General features: G+C 41.1%; 2 protein-coding genes across 2 annotated transcripts; both read left to right on the top strand.

Moving 5' to 3' along the window:
* Positions 1 to 845: 845 nt before the first annotated feature.
* LOC107103673 (APC membrane recruitment protein 1-like) lies at positions 846 to 5,562 on the top strand. The gene has a single exon (XM_015403465.1). It carries the CDS (start codon positions 920 to 922, stop codon positions 3,671 to 3,673), a length of 2,754 nt encoding a protein of 917 aa, XP_015258951.1. The 5' UTR covers positions 846 to 919; the 3' UTR covers positions 3,674 to 5,562.
* A 2,932-nt stretch (positions 5,563 to 8,494) lies between these two features.
* On the top strand, positions 8,495 to 20,016 carry zc3h12b (zinc finger CCCH-type containing 12B). Its single transcript, XM_015403461.1, has 6 exons — positions 8,495 to 8,731; positions 12,119 to 12,915; positions 13,008 to 13,147; positions 15,750 to 15,984; positions 17,665 to 17,771; positions 17,852 to 20,016. The coding sequence occupies exons 2-6, from the start codon at positions 12,263 to 12,265 to the stop codon at positions 19,273 to 19,275; spliced, it is 2,559 nt and encodes an 852-aa protein (XP_015258947.1). The 5' UTR covers positions 8,495 to 8,731; positions 12,119 to 12,262; the 3' UTR covers positions 19,276 to 20,016.
* Positions 20,017 to 20,508: the final 492 nt, after the last annotated feature.

Raw genomic sequence — 20,508 nt, forward strand, 5'->3', positions numbered from 1 at the left:
TGTGTAGCTGTTTATGAGGAAAAAATAGTCCTCACTAGAACCTTGGCTCTTCTTTGTCTTTCTCAATCGGAAAGGCCTGTAGAGATAATTTAAATTTTTTTCAACATTTTTGTACACACCACTTTTTGCAATAAAATAAGACCCAACTTCTGGCTTGGTACAGCAGTTTGTTCACTTCTGCGGTCAAAGAGACAAACTCTATAGCAGCTGGCTGCCATCAGAGTCACTTTAACTCTTCCAGTACTGCTTTATGTCACAGACGGTGTTGTTTGTAATACAGGATTTACTGACATAAGCTTTTAGTGCATGATCAACCCTCATTGGAGCAGAACACTTTTACATTTTTAACCCAGTTTGTATTTCCTCATAAAGGTTGTTTTTTTTTTGTCTGAAATTAACATATTTATTCCAATTTTTGGGTTCCCTCATCTGTTTTAAAGTTCAACACAATTTCAAGCTTTTATTTGAACAATTGTGATGTTAACAGGAAAATAGGAATGTTCTAAAACTTTTGAGTGTTAGAGTATATTTTTGAAAGTTTTTATAAAAATTTAAACTGGCCTGTAGAGAAAAGAGTAAGATCCACGATATATCAGAAAAAAACATTCATACCATTAGGGATTTGGAAAGTGAAGAATAGTAAATGAAAAACTTTTCAGAGATTGTAAGTTATCTCTTACATGATTGTATACTTGAAGCATTTGACAGTATTCTATCCAGTTTGGTGGCTGAACTGCCGCTCAGTATGGTGGTACCACCACCACCATGCTGTTGCAATTAGATTCCAGTTGTTAATGTTGCTTGTTCTCTGATTTATTGGTTCAAATTTTTTTCTTGCAGGGCTGAAATGAGGAAGACCTGTTGATGTTGAAGCTATTGTGACTGCTGTCAAGCCCTCCTCTGTCTGAAGGACGCAGCCATGAGTTCCCACCAGATGGAGAAACAACCAAGTGACCGCAAGGGTTCACCCACTGTTGCCAGGCAGCTTTCAGGAACTGGGCCTGATGGTGTCACAGAAGAGCTTCAACCAGACCCAGTCAATGAAGCTGGAAAGTCTCCAAAAGCAGGAAAATTCAGGACTGCCTTGACGTTTTTTAGCGTTCGTAAAGGTATCTGCATTTTACCAAGTTTCTTTGGAGGGAGGAATAAGAATCAGAACAAGTGGTCCAGCAAGAGAGGAATTGGAAAAAGCAGAACACATGATGGGCTAAGTAAGGTCAGCGATGATGGTGCTTTAGGCAGTGGCTATGTCTCCACTGGAGACCTTCAGTATCACAGGGGTGCAAGTGGAGATTTCCCCAGTGGCTGTCAAGGTGAATGTAGTCACCCAACCCCAGACCAGAAATCTCTGACCCTCGGTCGGCAGAGAAAAAGTTTTAGGAGTCTATTTCAAAGTTTTAGGCATCACAGAAGCCTGAGAAATAATTGTACAAGTGACACTAACGTGTCTCCTCAATGCCAGAAAGAGGTGCCTGTTCAACACGACCCACGCTGCAGTGCCACAGAGTGCCTGGAATCTGAGCCTGACGTGCCTGAGTCTGTAGAGGATCTGCGCGACATTTCCATGGGTCTTGAATGTAGTCGTGTTGATTCAAAAGCCCCTGAGAGCGGAGTGGAGAAAGAAAGCCCAAAGTCTGAGCCTCTGCTGTGCGACGACAAACATGAGGACAGTCAATTTAAAGTGGTAACTTCTGGTGTTTATGACAACACCTCTAGAAGGTCCAGTGAGCCTTGTCTGAAACTTCAGACGGGGTCTGAAACGCCCACTGGCTCGTCAGACCAGCTGAACCTGATGTTTGGGGAGGTTTCATCGTTAAAGAGCTTCGATTCCCTCACGGGTTGTGGGGACATCATTGCAGATCAGGAGGACGACAGCATCACAGAGAGCACCGTTTCTGGAGAGAGGAGCAGAAATGGAGGGAAGAGGGCCTCTTGTTATCTCACCTATCAGGGCGGTGGTGAAGAGATGGCCTCCCCTGAAGATCTGGATGCAACCTGTCTTCAAGAAATCTGGGGAAGCAGCACCTCAGAGGCAGTCCACTGTGGCTGTGATCCGGATCAGACCCAAACCGAGCTGACAAGTTCACACAATGTGGATGTGCTGAACAGCAGCAGCAGCACACAGCATCCCGGCGCTATGGACACGTCATCCATCGCTGACGTTTTAACTCCCCAAAGCGAGCATCAGGAATCAGGACCCAATAGCGACGAAGGCTATTATGATTCAACAACGCCAGGGCCAGACGAAGGGCAAGAAAAAAGATCAGGGAGATTACCCAGAGACAGCTACAGCGGGGATGCCCTTTATGAACTGTTTGCTCCAGATGAGAGTCTCATAAGCCCTCATTATGAAAGCAAATCCCAAATTCCTAGTTTAAAACACGGCGAGTATTTAGCAGAGCCCATCGACGGAACAGATTCTGTCTTTGTCCCAGAAATGAGTCACTTAGGGATTAATGCTGATCTGTACAAAGAGGATTTTCGAGAAGTGTCTAGTCCATTCAGTAAAAATCAGGATATCAGAGGAAACGAAAACTGTAATTTGAAATCAAAAACACAAACATCAGTCAACATGAACAGTCATAAAGCGGGGGTTTTTGATGAAAAAGGCAACACGCACGCTTCTGCTGGCAAAATAACAAAACCCATCAATGCAGAGTGTGAGAAAAGAAGCAGCAGTTTATCGTTTGGAAGCACGTCAGACCCGGACTTTGAGACCTTCTGTGAACCCAAAGAAGACCATCTTGAAGAGAACAAACCTGTGGCGTTACCGTACAAAAATATCAGCTCTCAGGCTGAAGAATCTAGCAGCTACATGGAGGATGGGCAGACTGTGTGTTTCTCACAAGCACTTGTGGATTACACGAAACGCACCCAGATGCTCGGCAAGCTGAGCGGCGAAGTGGACGACTTGGAAAGGAGCGCCACTTTCACCCCAAACATGGATGCCTTACCGACTATAGTCACGTTTGACGTTGTAGACCTGCACAACGAGGGGGAATACGACGAGCAGATCCACATGGAGCTGGAGGAGGACGGGTCGTCATCTTATCAGGAGTTCAACGAAAGCTACCTACAAAAGGATGCATATGCTGAATGTGATTATCAAATGTTCGACCTGTATGAGCGGAGTGTGATCAGTAACAACTGGGCTGTTGCTAGTCTGCCACGGCATTTGAGTGCTCCCCGGGTGAACGCGTCCGTGTCCAATTCCCTGTCTCTGGACAGGAGGAGCAGGTCTCTGGATACAGATAACCTTGAGTCGAATACACCTGAAACATACAGAGAGAACAGGCCGGCCATGGCTTCTGAGCAGGACTCTGAGCGCAGCTGTTCACCGTATTATAGAAAGAATGTAGTCCTGTCCACTCCAGAGGTCAGAGACGGTAACAACATGACCTCGTCATGGCAGACCAGGTCAGAAGTGACTGCCCCAGATGGAAAAATCACTGAAAACGTCCAGAGTCTCAGTCGAACCCAAGTTAATCACAAGCAACCGCAGTATTTTTGCTCGATGTCAGATGGGCTGAGCTGCGATTTAGTCTCTGAGAATAAAGAATGCTACAGTAGGCAGCGTCATCCACCTTTGAGGTCAGATTCTTGTCTTCCTCATAGCACCTTTGGAACGAAGGAGGAGGATGTTTGCCAGAGAATGGTAGAGGCAGAACCCTAAGAGCTAGACGTCTAGTAAACCCCTGTTTAAGGTCATCCTTAACAAAGAAAAGACACAAAAATCACCTGCGATGGAGTGTAAATCATATATTTCTGCCATAGAGTGCATTTACAGGGTACTGGTCATTTTACCATTTTGCCTGTTTGTGAATGCCTTAGACTTGGTGCTGGAGCTGTCTGCTGTGGTGTGTTTTGCTCCAGACGTGTCAATTCAAGTCAAAGTAGTTTTCACAGTTATGTTGGTCTGTTTGAATCTGTCAACTACTAGGGAATTAGTTTTATACCGTTTATTTTTTGGACTAGCTGATTTTTTTTTTTCTGCAATAAGCCATCTTATATCCCAAATTTTGGTTGACTGTATTTTAGAGAACTGCTGTTATATCGTAAAACATCTCCTAAACACAGAGCTCTATAGTTTATTTGTCCTTGTATTTTTAAGGGCTGCAAATCAAATGGATTTAAGTTTCTGTAAAACATGCATTTTTTTTTTATCCTAACATGTCTTCACAACCAAAAATGAAGAGAAATTAGGTGTATTGGAGATTCTCTTAAAATAGGAACTCATTAATCTGACCTTGCAAAGCAGCAAACTGACTCAAAGCAGCTTTTTGTCTTCATCCAAAGGATATCTGTTTTTGAATTTTGAATTTTTCTTTTTTTTTTTTTTATCATCCTGCTATGTTGGATAAGAGGAGTCAGACTTTAAAAGCAATCCAGATGTGTGCAATAAGAAAAACGTGCTGCATCAAATACTTGGTGAATGCTTGGGAGTCAGAGTTTATTTTTTTTCCTTTGGGCATTTGCACTGTACCTGATATGTTTGCACATAGCTTCCATAGCTCTTGGCTCAAAGGGTTTGAGGAGAAGATAATTAAAATGGCAATACTGCCGTTTCATGAGGCTGTTGAATTTAACTGGAATGTTGCACATTCGGACCTAAACACTAATGCCACACTCTGTTCTGCATTATCGCCGTTCATCAGCCTTGCAGCAGCCTTGCAGCAGCTGGCGACTTACTTTTCTCACTGTTCCCTTTAAACAATTAATCCTTTTCTTTTAAAAGCCTGATCTTGTTCATGTTTGCAATTTGTTACTTTCACTCTTCACAGTAGGGAGCTCTGTCTCTAGTTTTAGTTGCATATCAGCTCGTTTTTAAGGAAGAAAACGGCACCGTATCAATTTAAAAAGATAAATATCTCAAGACTTTAATTTATTTTTTAGATTTAAAATGTATTTACTTGGTCACAGAAATGCCTGTCAGCTTATTTGTTTCTGTAATCCCAAGCAGTATAAGCTAATATAGGGCATGTACAGATGGACCGGTTGTGCTAATGTAAGGTAGTCGTGATGTTTTTACTTCAGCTGTCACAATTCATTTACCTAAAGGAGCTTTGCAAGGCAAAGCAACCATATTTGTTTACCTCCTTTCACATGCAAATAGAGAAAAGCGAAATATTGTTTACATAAAAACCTACTTGGAGGCAATTAAAAAGAAGAATCTGTTTGCTACAGATTTGAAAAGAGCATAAACCTTTAGCTGTATCTTTTCTTGTTCGCTTTATTTGAATAAAAGGCTAGCTATAATGAAGCACTCGGTTGTTGAGTTGCTCTTTAACTCTGAATCCACAGGTTTGAGGGTTTTTGTTTGGAACTGATGTCACATTTTAAGGATGGCTGTTTTTGTTTTGACTTTTTTCTCATGTAGAACACGATGTATTTATATTTTTAATTGTAGACTGTAATATGTATAGAACTGTTACAAATTGTCAATGCTGTATTTTGATTTTTCCCTTTTTTCCCTTTTCTTTTTATTGAGTTGTATTGGCTCACTGAAAATCTGTTACAGTTTTGTCCAAATAGAAAACTGCCTTACCTGAGAATTAAAGTGATAACGTGTTTATTTTCTTTTGGCTTTATTTTTCTTTTGTTTCACTTCTTTTAGTAACTGGCTCCACCGTGACATTAAATAGCCTGCTTACCAAGTCTGTGGTTGAAAGTACGCCTAGACGTTAAATCGGTTATCAGGCTCCCCGCATGGGCTAGCATGTTTACACCACCACTTATGAGAAGTTTACAGTTTCAGGTTCAAATGTTAAACAGTTCTTTGCACATCAACAGCTTCCTGTGCTTTAAATGTGGCTTTCTGTTGGATATCGCCCGGTATTAGACCCACACAAGCTAACGGTTAGCTGAAACCACTGATTAATGTCTTTTTCAGATTATTCCTGCTTTAAACAGTTGCCATAACAAGAATGATGCTCAGAGGTCCTGAAATTTCCAGGCAAAAGATGCTGAGATTATTTTTTTTTTGCATAAATATTTTCAAATGTATTTGCTTCTAAACAAGGGGAAGGTGTAGCAACTTTTCAGCCAGCTGACCAGCAGTGCACAGCAATCTGGGGAAGAGGCAGGGGCTCTATAAAGTTTTTATCAGTTTTTTTATCTCTTGAAAGAAGAGAACTGCTGATCATCAGATATTCTCATTTCCAGCATAAACTACCTTTGCTATTGAATAATTACATGAAAATTAAAACATAAACTATCTTTTAGTTTGTTTTTAAAGTGGAAAAACCACAAAACAACCTTTCTGTAATATGTGGCTTATCTGTTTCAACAACACCGATTTTTCTCACATACCAAAATGTTTACAAATGTTGCATTTTTTTTAATTAACCTTCCTTCAGATAGTGGAGCTGCAGCAACAGGTAAGGGCGGGGAAATGCTGCAGCTCCATTTGTGGTACAATTTTGGGAAACGTAGCTCTTGTTTCAGCAGTTAATTTTGCTGACTTATGTCTCTAACTGTAACTTTTAAATCAGGAGGGCCAAAACACAACATAAAATACACAAATATGAACGTCCCATAAAATAAAATGTATCACGAAGTAAATAGATTTGACTTTTTTTTTACATTAAGTTTTCTCTAATACTGATTCAACTATTAAATATACCATTTAATTGTACAGTGCACAATTAAATAATTAAATATCCGATCAAATAATTAAAAATACTTATTAAAACAAAGAATTTAATCATTTAAAATCATTTGAAAATGATAACTTTTCTTTATATGTATTAAACAATATATATATATATATATATATATATATCTTTTAATCTCAGAATTGTTCTCTGAAAAAAAAGTCAGAATTCTGAGATTAAATCCCAGAATTCTGACTTTTTTCTCAGAATTCTGACTTTAATCCCAGAATTTTGGATCTTGATGTAGATGGGCACCATGAAGGAAGAGATGTGGGAGCACTCAGCTTCACAGACAAAGATGTGAGTTGTTTGGGAGGGCCAGTAACACATTTGTGGAAAATTACGGAATTAGGCGACTTTTTACATGCCAGAGGGGTCCCTGGTGATGCTACTTCTTTAATGGAAGAGCAGAAGGTCATTAAACCTAGAGAGCTGGTTTAGTCTCTAAAACAGACATAGCTATGGCTTGATGCTAACATGTTTGTTATCTTTCAGAATTCAGTCAGAATTCCGAGATTAAAGTCAGAATTTTTTTCTCATACTGAAATAAAATTTAAAAATCAGTTAACTTTTTATTTTTTCAGTGGCTCTTCCGTAAATATGAGTGAAGTAATTCTATGTATTTTGTAACCCTAACTCTATGTAGTTTATTTTGCACGGTTTTCATTTAATTACCTAGCCTGACGTAGTCCGACTCAATTCTAGTCAGAATATGAGTCTGATACTGCTCCATAGAGCTGTGATTATGGGGCGTGTTTCGAACGAACCAGGAAAAAAAATGCCTCTGCACCCAATTGGATAGATCTACAACCAATAAGAGCAACGGAGTGCGTGACGTATGTTAAGCGAGGCATAGTTGTTGTCCACAAAAATCAAAGCGTGCAGTTGCACGCCTATAACAAGAAGATGAGCCTTGATCGCGTTTCTCTGTTCCTCTTTTAAAATAAATTTGCTGTCGATATCTTCTAGAACAGACCTAATAGCAGAATCTACCCACCGAAACTCTCCAGCGGCAGCCATTATTGTTGTCACCCAAGCGCGCTTTGGTCACGTGGTTGATTACGTTACTCTTGATCATCTGTCCATCATCGTATAAAGCCCGCCCTGACAATTTGATTGGATCGCCTGACAGTGGGCGATAATACTCGCGCTACTATGGAGCAGAGCCAGACCGAACTTCCCCGAACTCAAACGTTGTGGGCGGGACTAAGTTCGGACTGGCACCCAGGCTATTAATTACCTACTACGGAAGAGGATTAAGGCCAAATTTAAAAAGTTAACTGATTTTTTTATTTTATCCGAATGTAATATTCGAAAAAAAGTCAGAATTCTGACTTTAATCTCATAGTATGAGTTTTTTTTTTCTGAGAATTCTGACTTTAATCTCAGATGTCTGACTTTATTTCTCTGAATTGTAAATTTTCTCTCAGAATTCTGACTTTTTTCCTCACAATTCCGACTTTAATCTCACAATTCTGACTTTTTTTCCTCAGAATTCTGACTTTAATCTCAGCATTTTGACTTTAATCTCACATTCTGACTTTAATCTCACATTCTGACTTTAATCTCAGAATTCCAACTTTTTTCTCAGAATTCTTACTTTTCCCCTATATTGAACTGAAATAATATTTGAAAATCAGTTCACTTTTTTTTCAGTGGCCCTAACCTTCTTCCGTAGCCTCAAATAATAATAATAATAAATAAATAAGTAAAATAAAAAACCTGCCCCCCTGGTAAATGTGTTCCAGAACCGCCACTGCTAAGTGCGTTGAAAAGGCTGTGATTTTTAACGCAGCTTTTATTTAGAAAAGGCAGCATTTTTCAGCTAATAAGTTTGTCGGTTGGGTAAACTGTGGTTTACAGGCAGAAAGGACCGAGCATCTTATTTGAGCTGCCGGAGAAAGAAAGCAAAGTTAGAGAAACTGTTTTCATCCCACAGCTTATCTGGCAACCCGGGGCTGACTGCGACAGCAGCGCCAATGGCAGCACAACACAACCGTTAGGAGGATGACAGCAACAAGGTGAGAGGAGGAGGAGGAGGATGATGAGCGCCGTCTGAAGCTAACCATGGCAGCGAGGTATGTACGCAGTGTGCAGAGAGTCGTGATGTGTTGTTGTTGCCTGAATTATTCAATGACCGTCAACTTTATTTCAAGTTACTGCTAGTAAAACGGCCAGATTATTAGCAGATGCTCAGCAGCTGATGCTAACCAGCGTTAGCATCGAAGGTAGCCTGTGATTTCCACTTAGTTGGCTAATAGAGGGGGGGCGGGGGGGTTAGCTAGGCGGCGATACCGTTTACTTCAAGTATGAGGGAGGGGGGGGTTTGTTGCCTGACAAGCTGTAGCAGCACAAAAGTAACAAATGTTGACCTTTTTCCCTTAGAATTAGCTGCTATAAAGCCCATAAATATGCAGAGCAGAAACCGTTATCCTAGCTCTATAATATCAGAATGTGAGAGTAGCTTCGGTTGCTAAATGTAACTCAGGCCTGCGGCTGTCACAGCAGATACTCTGGGATTGGTAAAGGCTTCTGCACTGAAGTCAAGACAGCTGTGTGAGAAAATACTTAAATATAATTTATTATGTGGTGTCATGTTTCCGGTTTCTGTTCCTCTGTTTATATTTTCTACACTCTAGATGCTGTTTTTTTATGCTGTCGTGTCAACTTGTTGGATGATTCTGTGCAGCAAATATCTATAAAACACTCCAGTCAGTGGGTTCACTGAGGGTTTGTTTATATATTTATTAATTAAAGGGAAGCATTATATATATGTTATTAAAAATTATGGTTTCCATTTTTTTAAATATATATTTAGTAGTTTATTAGTGGGTTAACTTTAGATTATCTGCTTTTTCCCCCCTGAAAGCCTCTAAACACCCATCAAACACATCAGACAACAGTATGTTTTCTGATCAGAGATCAGATCGAGGTTGGAAACATATGCTGAGATGTATTAAAGCTGATAATTTTATTGGTTTCATTTTTGTTAGATTCAGTTTTCCAAAAAATAAAAATAAAAATCTGTTCACTTTGGATCACAGAGCATATCGAGGAACAGCGGCAAACAGTTTGGGGGAGTGTAAGGTTTCATTATGATTTCTGCTTTGTTATGGTGCCGTAAGGGCGACCCAGTGCTGCAAAGTTCTGCTTTGGTGTAGAAAGCCATTATAAGATGCCCCTGGTGAATGTGACGTTAGGAAATTTGGCGCCTCCTTTTAATTTAGCAAATGAATTTGAGTGATGGGTATCTTCTTATAAAGTAAAGTATTGAAGCACATATAAACTTTACGCTTTGCAAAGTCAGCTGTTTTCCTTTTGTCTATGTGCTCTTTTGACTTTTTAGCAGCTATTTTGATTGCTGTATCTGTGAAAAAGCGCAGTCTGATCCATTGTGCGAAGTTGGGCAATGATTGCTGTTCAACCTGATAAAGCAGCAGAAATCTCACTGGTCCAATGTGTCACATGGTGGAAGAACAGTACCACCGTCTGATCAAAACCATTTTTTTTTCTCTTCTTTTGAAGAATAGGAATGGAAAAGATCCCCAGTTATGAACTTTATTTGAAATATTGTTATAGTTTTTTTGCGTTTGCTGGAAAAGTAGTAGTCAATGTTATGCTGTGTGTTTTAATGAAAGCAGTCTAAGTAGACATTTCTGGATCCTCTAGCCAGGGATAAACAACAGGTAAGCAATGGCAGGTGGATTTTCTTAGAAGTATGTATAAAAAAAAAAAGAACTGCAAAGATTGAACTTTATGTTTTGTTTTTTAAAAGAAGAAACAATAAAGTAATCAGATAAACTTCTAATGTCAGCTGTTTTGTGACTTTTCTCACTTCTGTGTACACCCTCCATTTTATTCTGCTCTGACAAAGGGGTTTTCTCAGAAGGGATAGTTGCATTTCTGCATAAACCGGCAAAGAACTGAAATTGAAAGTCATCAGGATAAAAACACGGGGTGTCTCTTATTATTTCAGCTATCGTTTATCTGAAAGCAAGTTTTCAAAATTTCTAAGTTACAGTTTCGCAATTTGTTTGTAAATAGAAAAAGCGAGAGAGGGAGTTAATCCACTCTGTTCGAGTACAACAGATAACGTCCTCGTTGTCCTGCTTCAACTTGTTGCTATGAAACATGAAATGATGCATGTGCAGAGACGGCCCAGAGGCCTTGCTGAGACGAAGCCTGCGAATCTGGAGGTGGAAGGGAGAGGAATTCGACAGAGCTCTGCTGCTTTGGACATGTGTCGAAAAACGCTCACAAAATGACTCAAACGACAGTAGGCAGTGTGAGCTGTTCTCTGCCACCAACTCTCCCGAGTTCCACAGCAGAGAGGCTCAGTGCGCCTTGCTTTCAGCTTCCTGTTTAGCTATTCAGACCACAGCCTCGTCCTTCACGCTTGTCATAAAAGTTGCAGTCAGGTGGCCTAAGCCCGCCCAAACACAAAGACGCATTAATTCAGCTGCTGACTGACCGCACACCCCCACCCCAACAGTGTTAATGTGTTATTTCTATGAGTGGAGGACATTGTGTTGGCACAGGATCCAACAGGCAGTCAAAAAACACTATTTCTTGCTGGATCAGCATGATCAGCTAACTTCATTGTAACAGAAAATGTTCAGTCTTTAAAGGCTGTATAAAGAGACACGATGAGACGTGTTTGTGTTAGTCGTGACTGGTAAAAGGAGTTAGCTGATGACAAGGCTGTGTTGCTAAGCAACGCACATCATGGGCTGCGCCTCTCGAAGCTTGAAGCTCTCCGTAGTCTCTGCAAGACTAGAGGAAAGTGTGTTCTAGCGTGTCTTATCGTTAAAGCACTTCCCATAAACATTGATTGCCGGTATGTGCGGCAGTGTTTGTTTCTCAGCAGAACAACAGTGTTGCGTGCGCTACACTGTAGGCTCCTCTGCAGAGCCGCACCGCTTTACCCTTAAAAACAGCCCGCGCTCCCTGTGGGATTCTGCTCAGTTGCGATTGTCTGTCGGAGGGCTGCAGGCGCAGGGATACGCTGCTCAGCCCACACGTTTTCAGGTTATTCTAACTCGTGCACTCACTTCATGTGTGACTGGCTCAAGCATTGCTTGTGAGGCCAGTAAGGCTCTTCTGCTCATGGAGAGCAGGTTTGCTCTGCAGTGCATCGGCACATTTTGTACTAGACTGTGTTGTTTTTTTCTCTTTCTTTTTAGAAAAGCAGTCAGTTGAAGAGGCAGTAAAACTTTTCTCTATATTGGTGGTATTTTCTCTTTAAAATGTATACATCTTTCTGGGTATTTTGTTGCTATTTATGCTCAATGTCTTTGCATAAACATTATAAATACAGCTTTGACTTAAAGGGGAATTAGAATTAAGTAAAAAAAAAAAAAAAGCTGATTTGTTTAAAAAAACAAAACTGTCTTGATGATAAATTGGTATTTCCAGGTTAGCTCCATATCCCAAATTTTGACCTTTGGGTTTTTCCTCCTTTGCAGGATCACCTAGTTCATTTATATGCTGAAACGGGGGGGTTGACCATCCATTTTGACCTACGTAAAGAAAGTCCCGACATCGAGTATGATTCCGTGGCTGCGGTGAGGAAGCATGGTGCAGGAAGCTGAGGCGTCAGCGCGGCCGTGATGACAGCATGGTCCATGGTGGAGAAGCTCAAAATGGAAAAACGCCCATGCAGGGAGCAGAACATTGACTCAAGAGAGGCCCAGCATGCCACAGACGAGTCTGAGGAAGGAAGCAGCTCCGAAAGCGAATCGGAAGAGCAGTGGCAACACCAGCAGCAGCCCTATAGGGCCCAGTTGGGCAACAACAGCAACAGCTGCAGGAGGAGAGAGCCTCTGGCCCTCACCAAGCCTCACCGCCAGCTATGCCGCTCCCCATGCCTCGACCGACCAAGCTTTTCCCAAAGCAGCACCCTGCAAGACGTCCGCGATGACGACTCCGGCGCCCTGCATGGGACCAAAGCCACCAGCGAAAAGGAGTACCAAACCAAGATGGAGTTTGCTCTGAAGCTGGGCTATTCTGGAGATCAGGTGGAAACGGTGCTCAATAAGCTGGGGGCGGCGGCACTCATTAATGACGTTCTTGCAGAGTTAGTTCGCCTCGGGAATAAAGCAGAGCACGAAGCTCAACCCAGCAGCAGCACAGCTACACCCATATCACGGTCCCCCTGTGTTAAAGAGACTGTTAGCCCTGAAGCTTCGGTTGAGGAAGAATCTGTGGATGTGTATGATAACCTCAGGCCTATCGTCATCGATGGGTCGAACGTGGCAATGAGGTAAAGACTCACACACAATTAAGAGATCTGCTCATTGTTTATTTGTTTCCCTATAGATTAAAGGCTTATTTTGTGCTTCCCTCTTTTTCTAGCCACGGGAACAAAGAGGTTTTCTCTTGTCGCGGTATCCAGCTTGCAGTCGAATGGTTTCGGGAGAAAGGACACAAAGACATCACTGTGTTTGTCCCCGCATGGAGAAAGGAGCAGTCGAGGCCGGACGCCCTCATTACAGGTATAGAAAGTTTCTGCAGGCAGCCGCTGACCTTTCACATTAAGGCTGTTTGATTAGCAAGTAAAAACAAGCGTCCATTAAACTTCGCTCTTTGTAGCATTGTAACCACAAAGCTGCCAAGACAAAAAGTACATAATTATGAATTGGAAAGAGAGCGATACATGGTTCTCTAAAATTTAAAGGCCGGAGCGAGGATGCGCTCATGTCAATTAAAAATGTTGGATTATAAAATTTGTAAAATAACATTCATTTGTTTTAAGTGTGGTTTTCTTTTTTTTTCCGGACTTGTTTTTTTAATTGAAAAACAGTTGCAGGCCAATAGTTTTTAATCCTTAAAAATATATATATATATATATTGCACAAGCCGCAGGCACTGACCCCAGCACATAATAGTGCATTATACGCCATTATCTCATTTGCAATAAGAAGTGACCTTTTTTTAATGTAGTCTAGTAAAATTAATTGATAATTAAATAGGAAATATGGGGCAACATGAGTGGATCCAGGGGTTACGTTCACAGCTGGGAAACATTGAGATAATTTGACAGCCAGTTAAATAAGACGATACACATGTATCGGTCACATTGTCCTAGTGCCCTGGCATAATTACATGAAACAACAAGGAAAATTTGAGCGAGCGTGGAGCAATTTCGCAGGAGCGGCAGGAAAATTAAGGTGAACGCTGAGCGGATTTTGAGCGAAGCTTCCTGGTGCAACTTTGAGCAGTGGAGCGAATGAGCGAACGTCCTCCTGAGCGGGGAGTGAGAATGTGAACCGCTCTGTTCACATGCTCTGATTTCCACTGAGTCAATACTTTGCAGAAACTCCCTTTGGTGTGGTTAGTTTTCAGGTTTGCCTGGATTGGATTTGCTCATCTAGACACACCATATTTTGCTTGATTGTTCTTTACAAATCTGCTCAAGCATAAGAGTATTTTGGATGATTCAATTTAATATCAGGTCTTGCCCTAGATACACATTTGTATTATGGGGTAAAATTTAACTAGCCCTTTCTGAGACGTGAACATGCTTTCATCTACATTGTGCAAGGTTTTCAACTCCTGCACCTTTGAGATGCGTCTCTGCTTCCACACACTTTAATCAAATGGCTAACTTTGCTCCTCAGTAGGGTTGTCAAAAGTATCGATACTCAAAAAAGTATCGATACTGAAAAGTTGTATCCGGATACAATACTCATTTTCAAAAGTATCGATACAGTGCCACCACCAGTGGCACCTAAGCAGCCATTCGTCTTATGCGCAGATTAGAGGAAAATGCACTTTCTAAACACTGTGTGATTGAATAATTCTGTGCAGTTTCAGACTTTTTTCTGTAACAGGTGCAGCTGCTGAGAATTATTTTTGTTTTTTAACTGGTTTGGCTAGTGTCATTGTTATGTGTGTAAAGCATAGCCAAGGAATGAACACTTAATTTTAATTTTGTAAGTTTTTTATCAAGCTTGCTTAATATTGTGCACAGCAAACAACCTCAAAATATTGTTTATTGTATTTATTTATCTATTTATTGTATTTTGTTTATTAATGAAAAAAAGTCTGTTGAATTTTGGACTCTTTGTTTTTATTCTTGTGGTATCGAAAATGACATCGAGTATCGAATATTTTACTTAGTATCGGTATCGAGTTGAAAAGATTAGTATCGTGACAACCCTACTCCTCAGTATGGAATCAAGTTATCTATAGCCTTATTAATCACCTTATTATTCAACTTGGGTGTGCTGAAGCAGAGACTCGTCTAAAAAGCTGCAAGAAAACCTTAATCATAGTTCTGGCTACATCTTTTGGCATCACCTCCTCCTTAAATGTTTGGAATGACCTTTATTAAGCTCCATAATTTTCCTGCTACTTCTTAATGTTTTCTCTGTGCATGCTCCACAGCATAATATATTCACCGCCGTGTTTCCCCAGGGCTGAAGATGTACTTATGTCGATGATCAGAATCGTTTTTTTTTTCTCCACTCATAGTATTTTTCATATAAGCCAAAAAGTATTCTAGCTTGTTGCAAACAGGAGATATAATTTCCTCTGGCTTCTTCACTCTTTTCTAATCAGCAGGCCGATGTTGGTAGGTGTCCAGTTTAGTCGCATATTATTATCCATTTCAGATGAGTCAGTGTCGCTGCTCAACATTTTGTTGAAACCTTGAGATGGTGTTTTATAACCTAACAGAGCTTTAAAACTCTCCGTTTTCTCCCTGATGTGCCTGCTGTGTTTGCTCATTAATGTTCACCAACAGACCTGTAGGGTTTTCACTGAACAGCTGGATTTATAGGGAGATTACGTGACTTGCAAATGGACTGTTTACCAATTAAGGGATTTCTGGCAGCAGTCGGTTGTTTGGGAATTTATTAGGGGGTATAAAATTAAAGTGGCTGGATAAAATCTGTGCCACATTTTTTTATTCTTCAGAAAAATCAAAGCCAGGTATAGTTTTCCTTTCATCATCACATAAAATCCCAGTAAATAACACTGAAATTTGAGTTTACTATCTATGTTTATGCAATTAGATACTTGTGCAGTGACTTTGTTTTTGTTTTAGAATGAGTTTTCTTTTTGTTTATTTTCTTCAATTTATTTCTTTTTCAGATCAAGAAATTTTGCGCAAGTTGGAGAAAGAGAAAATCCTGGTTTTCACCCCGTCTCGAAGAGTTCAGGGCCGGAGAGTGGTGTGCTATGACGATCGCTTCATAGTGAAGCTGGCTTATGATTCTGATGGAATTATTGTGTCAAATGACAACTACAGAGACTTGCAGAACGAGAAGCCGGAGTGGAAAAAATTTATAGAGGAGCGCCTCCTGATGTATTCATTTGTCAATGACAAGTAAGGAAGCATGGTGCTCTTTTATATCGAAGCCACTATAGGCTTGTTGTGGTCTTTATGAAAATATATATTTCATTTGTAATATGTTTGCTATTATAAAAACTATATCATTTAAAGCTACTCAATATGTTCAAAAAGTCCTTACATTTGACATATTTCTTCTGTTTTTCTTTGTTGATACACTTCAGACATGGATTACCTGAGTAAACAATGATTTCCTTTATTAGGGTAGACATTTATCTAAATCAGCCTGGTCTAATGCAAGAAAAAATCAGTTTCCCTTTCTACATGTTTAAGGTTATTAATCCCACCAGGCCTGCTAATTGGCATACTTCTACCTGTTAAAAATGAATAACTATAACAGATGAAACTAAAGCCGTTACTAGCTATCATAGCACAATGTTTTGTCTCGCTTGTGCCCAGTCTCTGTTCTAGTGGTCATTTACCATGGGAGGGTAGTTTCATAAAAGAAATCCTGAAAAAAGCCCTGCATTTAGTTTATTAAAGGAGTCATAAAGCAGATGTTTCAGACTCTTCATCTAACAGATGATTACTGTGATTTTATGTTAATACGACTGAAGCTTAAAGCTGACTGTAATTTCTAAATAATTAAGTACATTGTTATGATGAAATATTTAACTGGTACTAAGGACCAATCAGTTAGTCTCGTCTTTTAAAGCATATCATCATAAATTCGCTTAGTATTAGACTGCCAAAACTGAACTAAGAAAGTAAAAATGACTTGATCAATATTTTTGTCCTTGAAGATAAAATAATCACATATTAACCAATTGTAATAAGCTGATAAATTAGTTAATTCTTATTTTAAACATGTATTATCTTAAGCATTGGTAAAATTACCTAACTGCCTTTTCAAATATAGGGGAAATACACTTGAGTTTTTACGGCACCAGTGGCTCGTTTTTTCGGACAGTAGGCTGACAGGAAAGGGGGTATGAGAGAGGGGGAGAGACATGCAGCAAAGGACGACAGGTCAGATTCGAACCCGGGTCGGCCACATCGAGGACTAAGGCCTCCGTAGATGGGTCATGCGCACAAACCGCTGCCCCACCTGCACGCCCAAGAAAAAAAAAACTCATATTTCATTTTCTTTAGTGTCAGCTTTTAGTATAGGGGAAATATCAGGTATGCATCTTGTTGCAGAGCATTGGACAGTTTGTTGCAGATGGAACCATGATTCCGCCTCTCTAGAAGGACTGATGGAGAATGTGCAGCCACCTGTTTATGACCTAAATCTGAGCTGTGCGGCAGGTCTGATGCACAAAGCACAACATTAAGCCCATTCTCAATTAATTGGCTGCAAAAATAAATAAATAAGAATCCCTCAAATGTTGTTAAATTACTTCACAGCTATTTGGCAAGTATTGTAATGATTTAAAGGCACTTACTGGTTGGCACAGGAGCTATAACCTTTTTTACGTAGGAACAGGTTAGTCATTAAAATCATTTTGATATATATGTAAATATGACAGCAAACCTAAGCTTGTAGTGAGGGAAAAACTTTGACCCACCATGTACTTGTGGCTTCCTGTCAGGCTGTTGTTGTGATCTTTGGTTCTTTGGAAATGGGTGTGATAATCTGTTATTTTAAGGCAAATTTTCCCTCATAGATTGAATTGAAATGTGGCCCCAATTAGTTTTGTTTGTCCGTTTGAACAGGTTTATGCCGCCTGATGATCCGTTGGGAAGACATGGGCCGAGCTTAGAAAATTTCCTCCGCAAGAAGCCTGTCGTTCCAGAGCACAAAAAGCAACCCTGCCCCTATGGTGAGTTTCTGTTTAAAGACGGCACCTCCTCATAATGACGTTAAATGTCGGTGATGTGAACTGTTCTTCTGTCAAACCAGGTAAAAAGTGCACATATGGACACAAGTGCAAGTACTATCATCCGGAGCGCGTGAACCAGCCGCAGCGGTCCGTGGCCGACGAGCTGCGAGCCTTTGCCAAGCTGTCAGCTGTAAAAACCATGAGTGAGGGGGCTTTAGCTAAATGTGGGACGGGTCCGGCAGCTGTTAAAGGGGACGTCAGCTCGGAAGCCAAACGAGTGGCGCCCAAACGCCAGTCTGATCCCAGCATTCGCTCCGTGGCCTGTGAACCTCCAGAGGCGCTCTCTGTTGCTCGGAAGTCCGAGACGAATTCAGTGCCTTCCCTTGTGTCTGCTCTCAGCGTTCCCACCATGCAGCCTGCCAAGAGCCACGCAGCTGGGGCTTTAAACACACGCTCAGCCAGCAGCCCCGTTCCAGGCTCTCTGCAGTTTGCGCACAACTCTCTAGAGCACATGTCTAGTATACAGTACCCCCCCATTTTAGTGACCAACAGTCACGGCGCCTCTGTGACGTACAGTGAACAGTTCCCAAAGTATGACTCCGTCAGCGATCACGGATACTACTCGCTCCACAGCGATTTTTCAAACATGAGCATGAGCAGCATGCACAACGTGGACAGTTTCTGTAGCATGGAGCACGAGCACGTGTATCAGAGAACTCCCAGCCACTGCCCTGAATCCTGCCTCAGTCATTCCAACAGTGACTCGTTCTCCTCCTACGGGGACCTGTACCCTAGCTCTGTGGACAGCAGCTTGGAGGAGAGCATCAAAGGGCAGCAGCAGGCGCCGGCGCAGGCGAGGATGCAGGCTTTCTCCCACGGGTTTCGCCACGAAGCCCTGAGCAGAGTTCAGAGTTACGGACAAGAGGAGCCGAAGCAAGCTCCCCGTAAGCAGGCCGGGGGACACCTAGCGCCTCATATCCAGCATGCGGCGGTGGGAGCCCGCTCCAGCTGTCCTGGAGACTACCCCCTCACTCAAAACATCCTCCCACCTTTGTCCTCACAGCCAACGCGATCTCTAGGTATGACCCGTATGGACAGCATATCGGACTCCAGGTTGTACGACAGCAACCCGAATAGACAGAGGCGACCGCCGCTCTGCCGCGAGCAGCACGCCAGCTGGGACCCGTTGCCGTGTGGCAACGAGTCCTACGGATATCATTCATATCCGCTTAGCAACAGCCTGATGCCTTGCTGCGAGCGGGTGATGGTCCGCAGCATGCCAGACAAAATGGAACAAATCTGGAACTCGCCGTGGGAGAACCCATCTGCGGCCGAGCACCAAGAGCGGTACGTCATTCCAGATCACCAGTATCAGACATACAGGAACCTTTGTAACATCTTTCCTGCATACGTTGTCCACTCGGTCATGGAAAAGAACCCGCATTTAACAGACCCGCAACAGCTTGCAGCTGTCATCGTTACAAAACTGAGGTCGTGCCACTGAGCAGTTTATAAAGTAAACGGAAACGAGGCATTAGTTAGGTATGGCTGCATGTGCAGCTCTCAGGAGCTTCTTATTTTGTCCTGTGTATTGGTGGGATGTGTGTGGATCAGATTAAAGGTTTGCATTAAAAGAAAAAAGAAAATCTCACCGAAGGAGATGTTTTTATATGGAGTGTAGTGTAGCTTATGCGATTAAAAGTGGATTTCTTGTAAAGGAACTCATTCATAACACGTTCATACTGCCTGAGCAGGAGCAGCAAAGCTACATTTGGTCAATAAGACCCACAGTTTAGAAAATCTGAAACCTTTGAACACAAACTAAAAGACCTCCTTAATTATTATAAAACATTTCTCTATTATAAAAAGTTGGAACGTTCAGAAACGGATTAAAGCAGTGCATTAAGTCTTGACTTATATAAAATAACATGTGTAGATGTAGGCCTCAATCTTTGCCATATTGTTTCACTTTGCAGCCAATAACTTTAATATGTATTTGTAAGTCTTATATAATAAACCATTGAATACCATAGAAATTAACTTAAAGGAAAATTAGTATTTTAGTTGAAAACTTATTTTGGAAAACATATGGCATAGAAATGTTTTCAGCCCCTAAAAACATCCAATACAAACATTGGTCTTAAGAAGTATCCCAATTATAAACTCAGTCCTGCTGTCTGGAATACAGTGATTATATTTGGAGCTCTGAGGTTTGTTGAAATATTAGTATAGAAACAGCCTGTTTAAAAAATAAATAAATAAAAATCCCCCTAAACTGACCTAAAACTAGGACAGGAGTTGGTACATTTAAATCAAAGTATATTTCTGCATGAGAATGGACCAATCAGAGTCCAGACTAGAACCTCATAGTGAATGTTTGGCAGAACTTATAACCTTCTGTCCATCCAGTGTGATGGAGCTTTAGATATGTGCTGCTTAGAATCAGCAATAAAGGGTTCATTAAGTTCACTTATGGATTCGTGATTTTCATGCATTTTTTTTTATTATTTACAAGTTGGTGTTGGTCAATCACCTCCCAACAAAACACGACATTTCTTATTTGACAATAATAAATCAAATGGTGCAAGCACCGTTTGAAGGGCATGTCAATATCAGCAGGTTGAACTTTAGTAGCTTGTGGTGATGAGAGCCTTAATCCATCTTGGACAATTCCTCAGCTCAAAGGCAATTTAGAGAGACCGTTTGCCTCACAGTCATGCTTTTAGACTGTGGGAGG

This window comes from Cyprinodon variegatus, unplaced genomic scaffold (assembly GCF_000732505.1).
Source record: "Cyprinodon variegatus isolate N-32 unplaced genomic scaffold, C_variegatus-1.0 Scaffold1502, whole genome shotgun sequence".
NCBI classification, from domain to species: Eukaryota; Metazoa; Chordata; class Actinopteri; order Cyprinodontiformes; family Cyprinodontidae; genus Cyprinodon; species Cyprinodon variegatus.

What these genes read in the sequence shown, in the direction of transcription:
- LOC107103673 (XM_015403465.1), top strand. Translation starts at nt 920, where the DNA reads ATGAGTTCCCACCAGATGGAGAAACAACCAAGTGACCGCAAGGGTTCA.
- zc3h12b (XM_015403461.1), top strand. Translation starts at nt 12,263, where the DNA reads ATGACAGCATGGTCCATGGTGGAGAAGCTCAAAATGGAAAAACGCCCA. An exon ending in GGGTCGAACGTGGCAATGAG is followed by an intron (nt 12,916 to 13,007) that starts GTAAAGACTCAC and finishes CTCTTTTTCTAG; the next exon opens with CCACGGGAACAAAGAGGTTT. An exon ending in AAAGCAACCCTGCCCCTATG is followed by an intron (nt 17,772 to 17,851) that starts GTGAGTTTCTGT and finishes CTGTCAAACCAG; the next exon opens with GTAAAAAGTGCACATATGGA.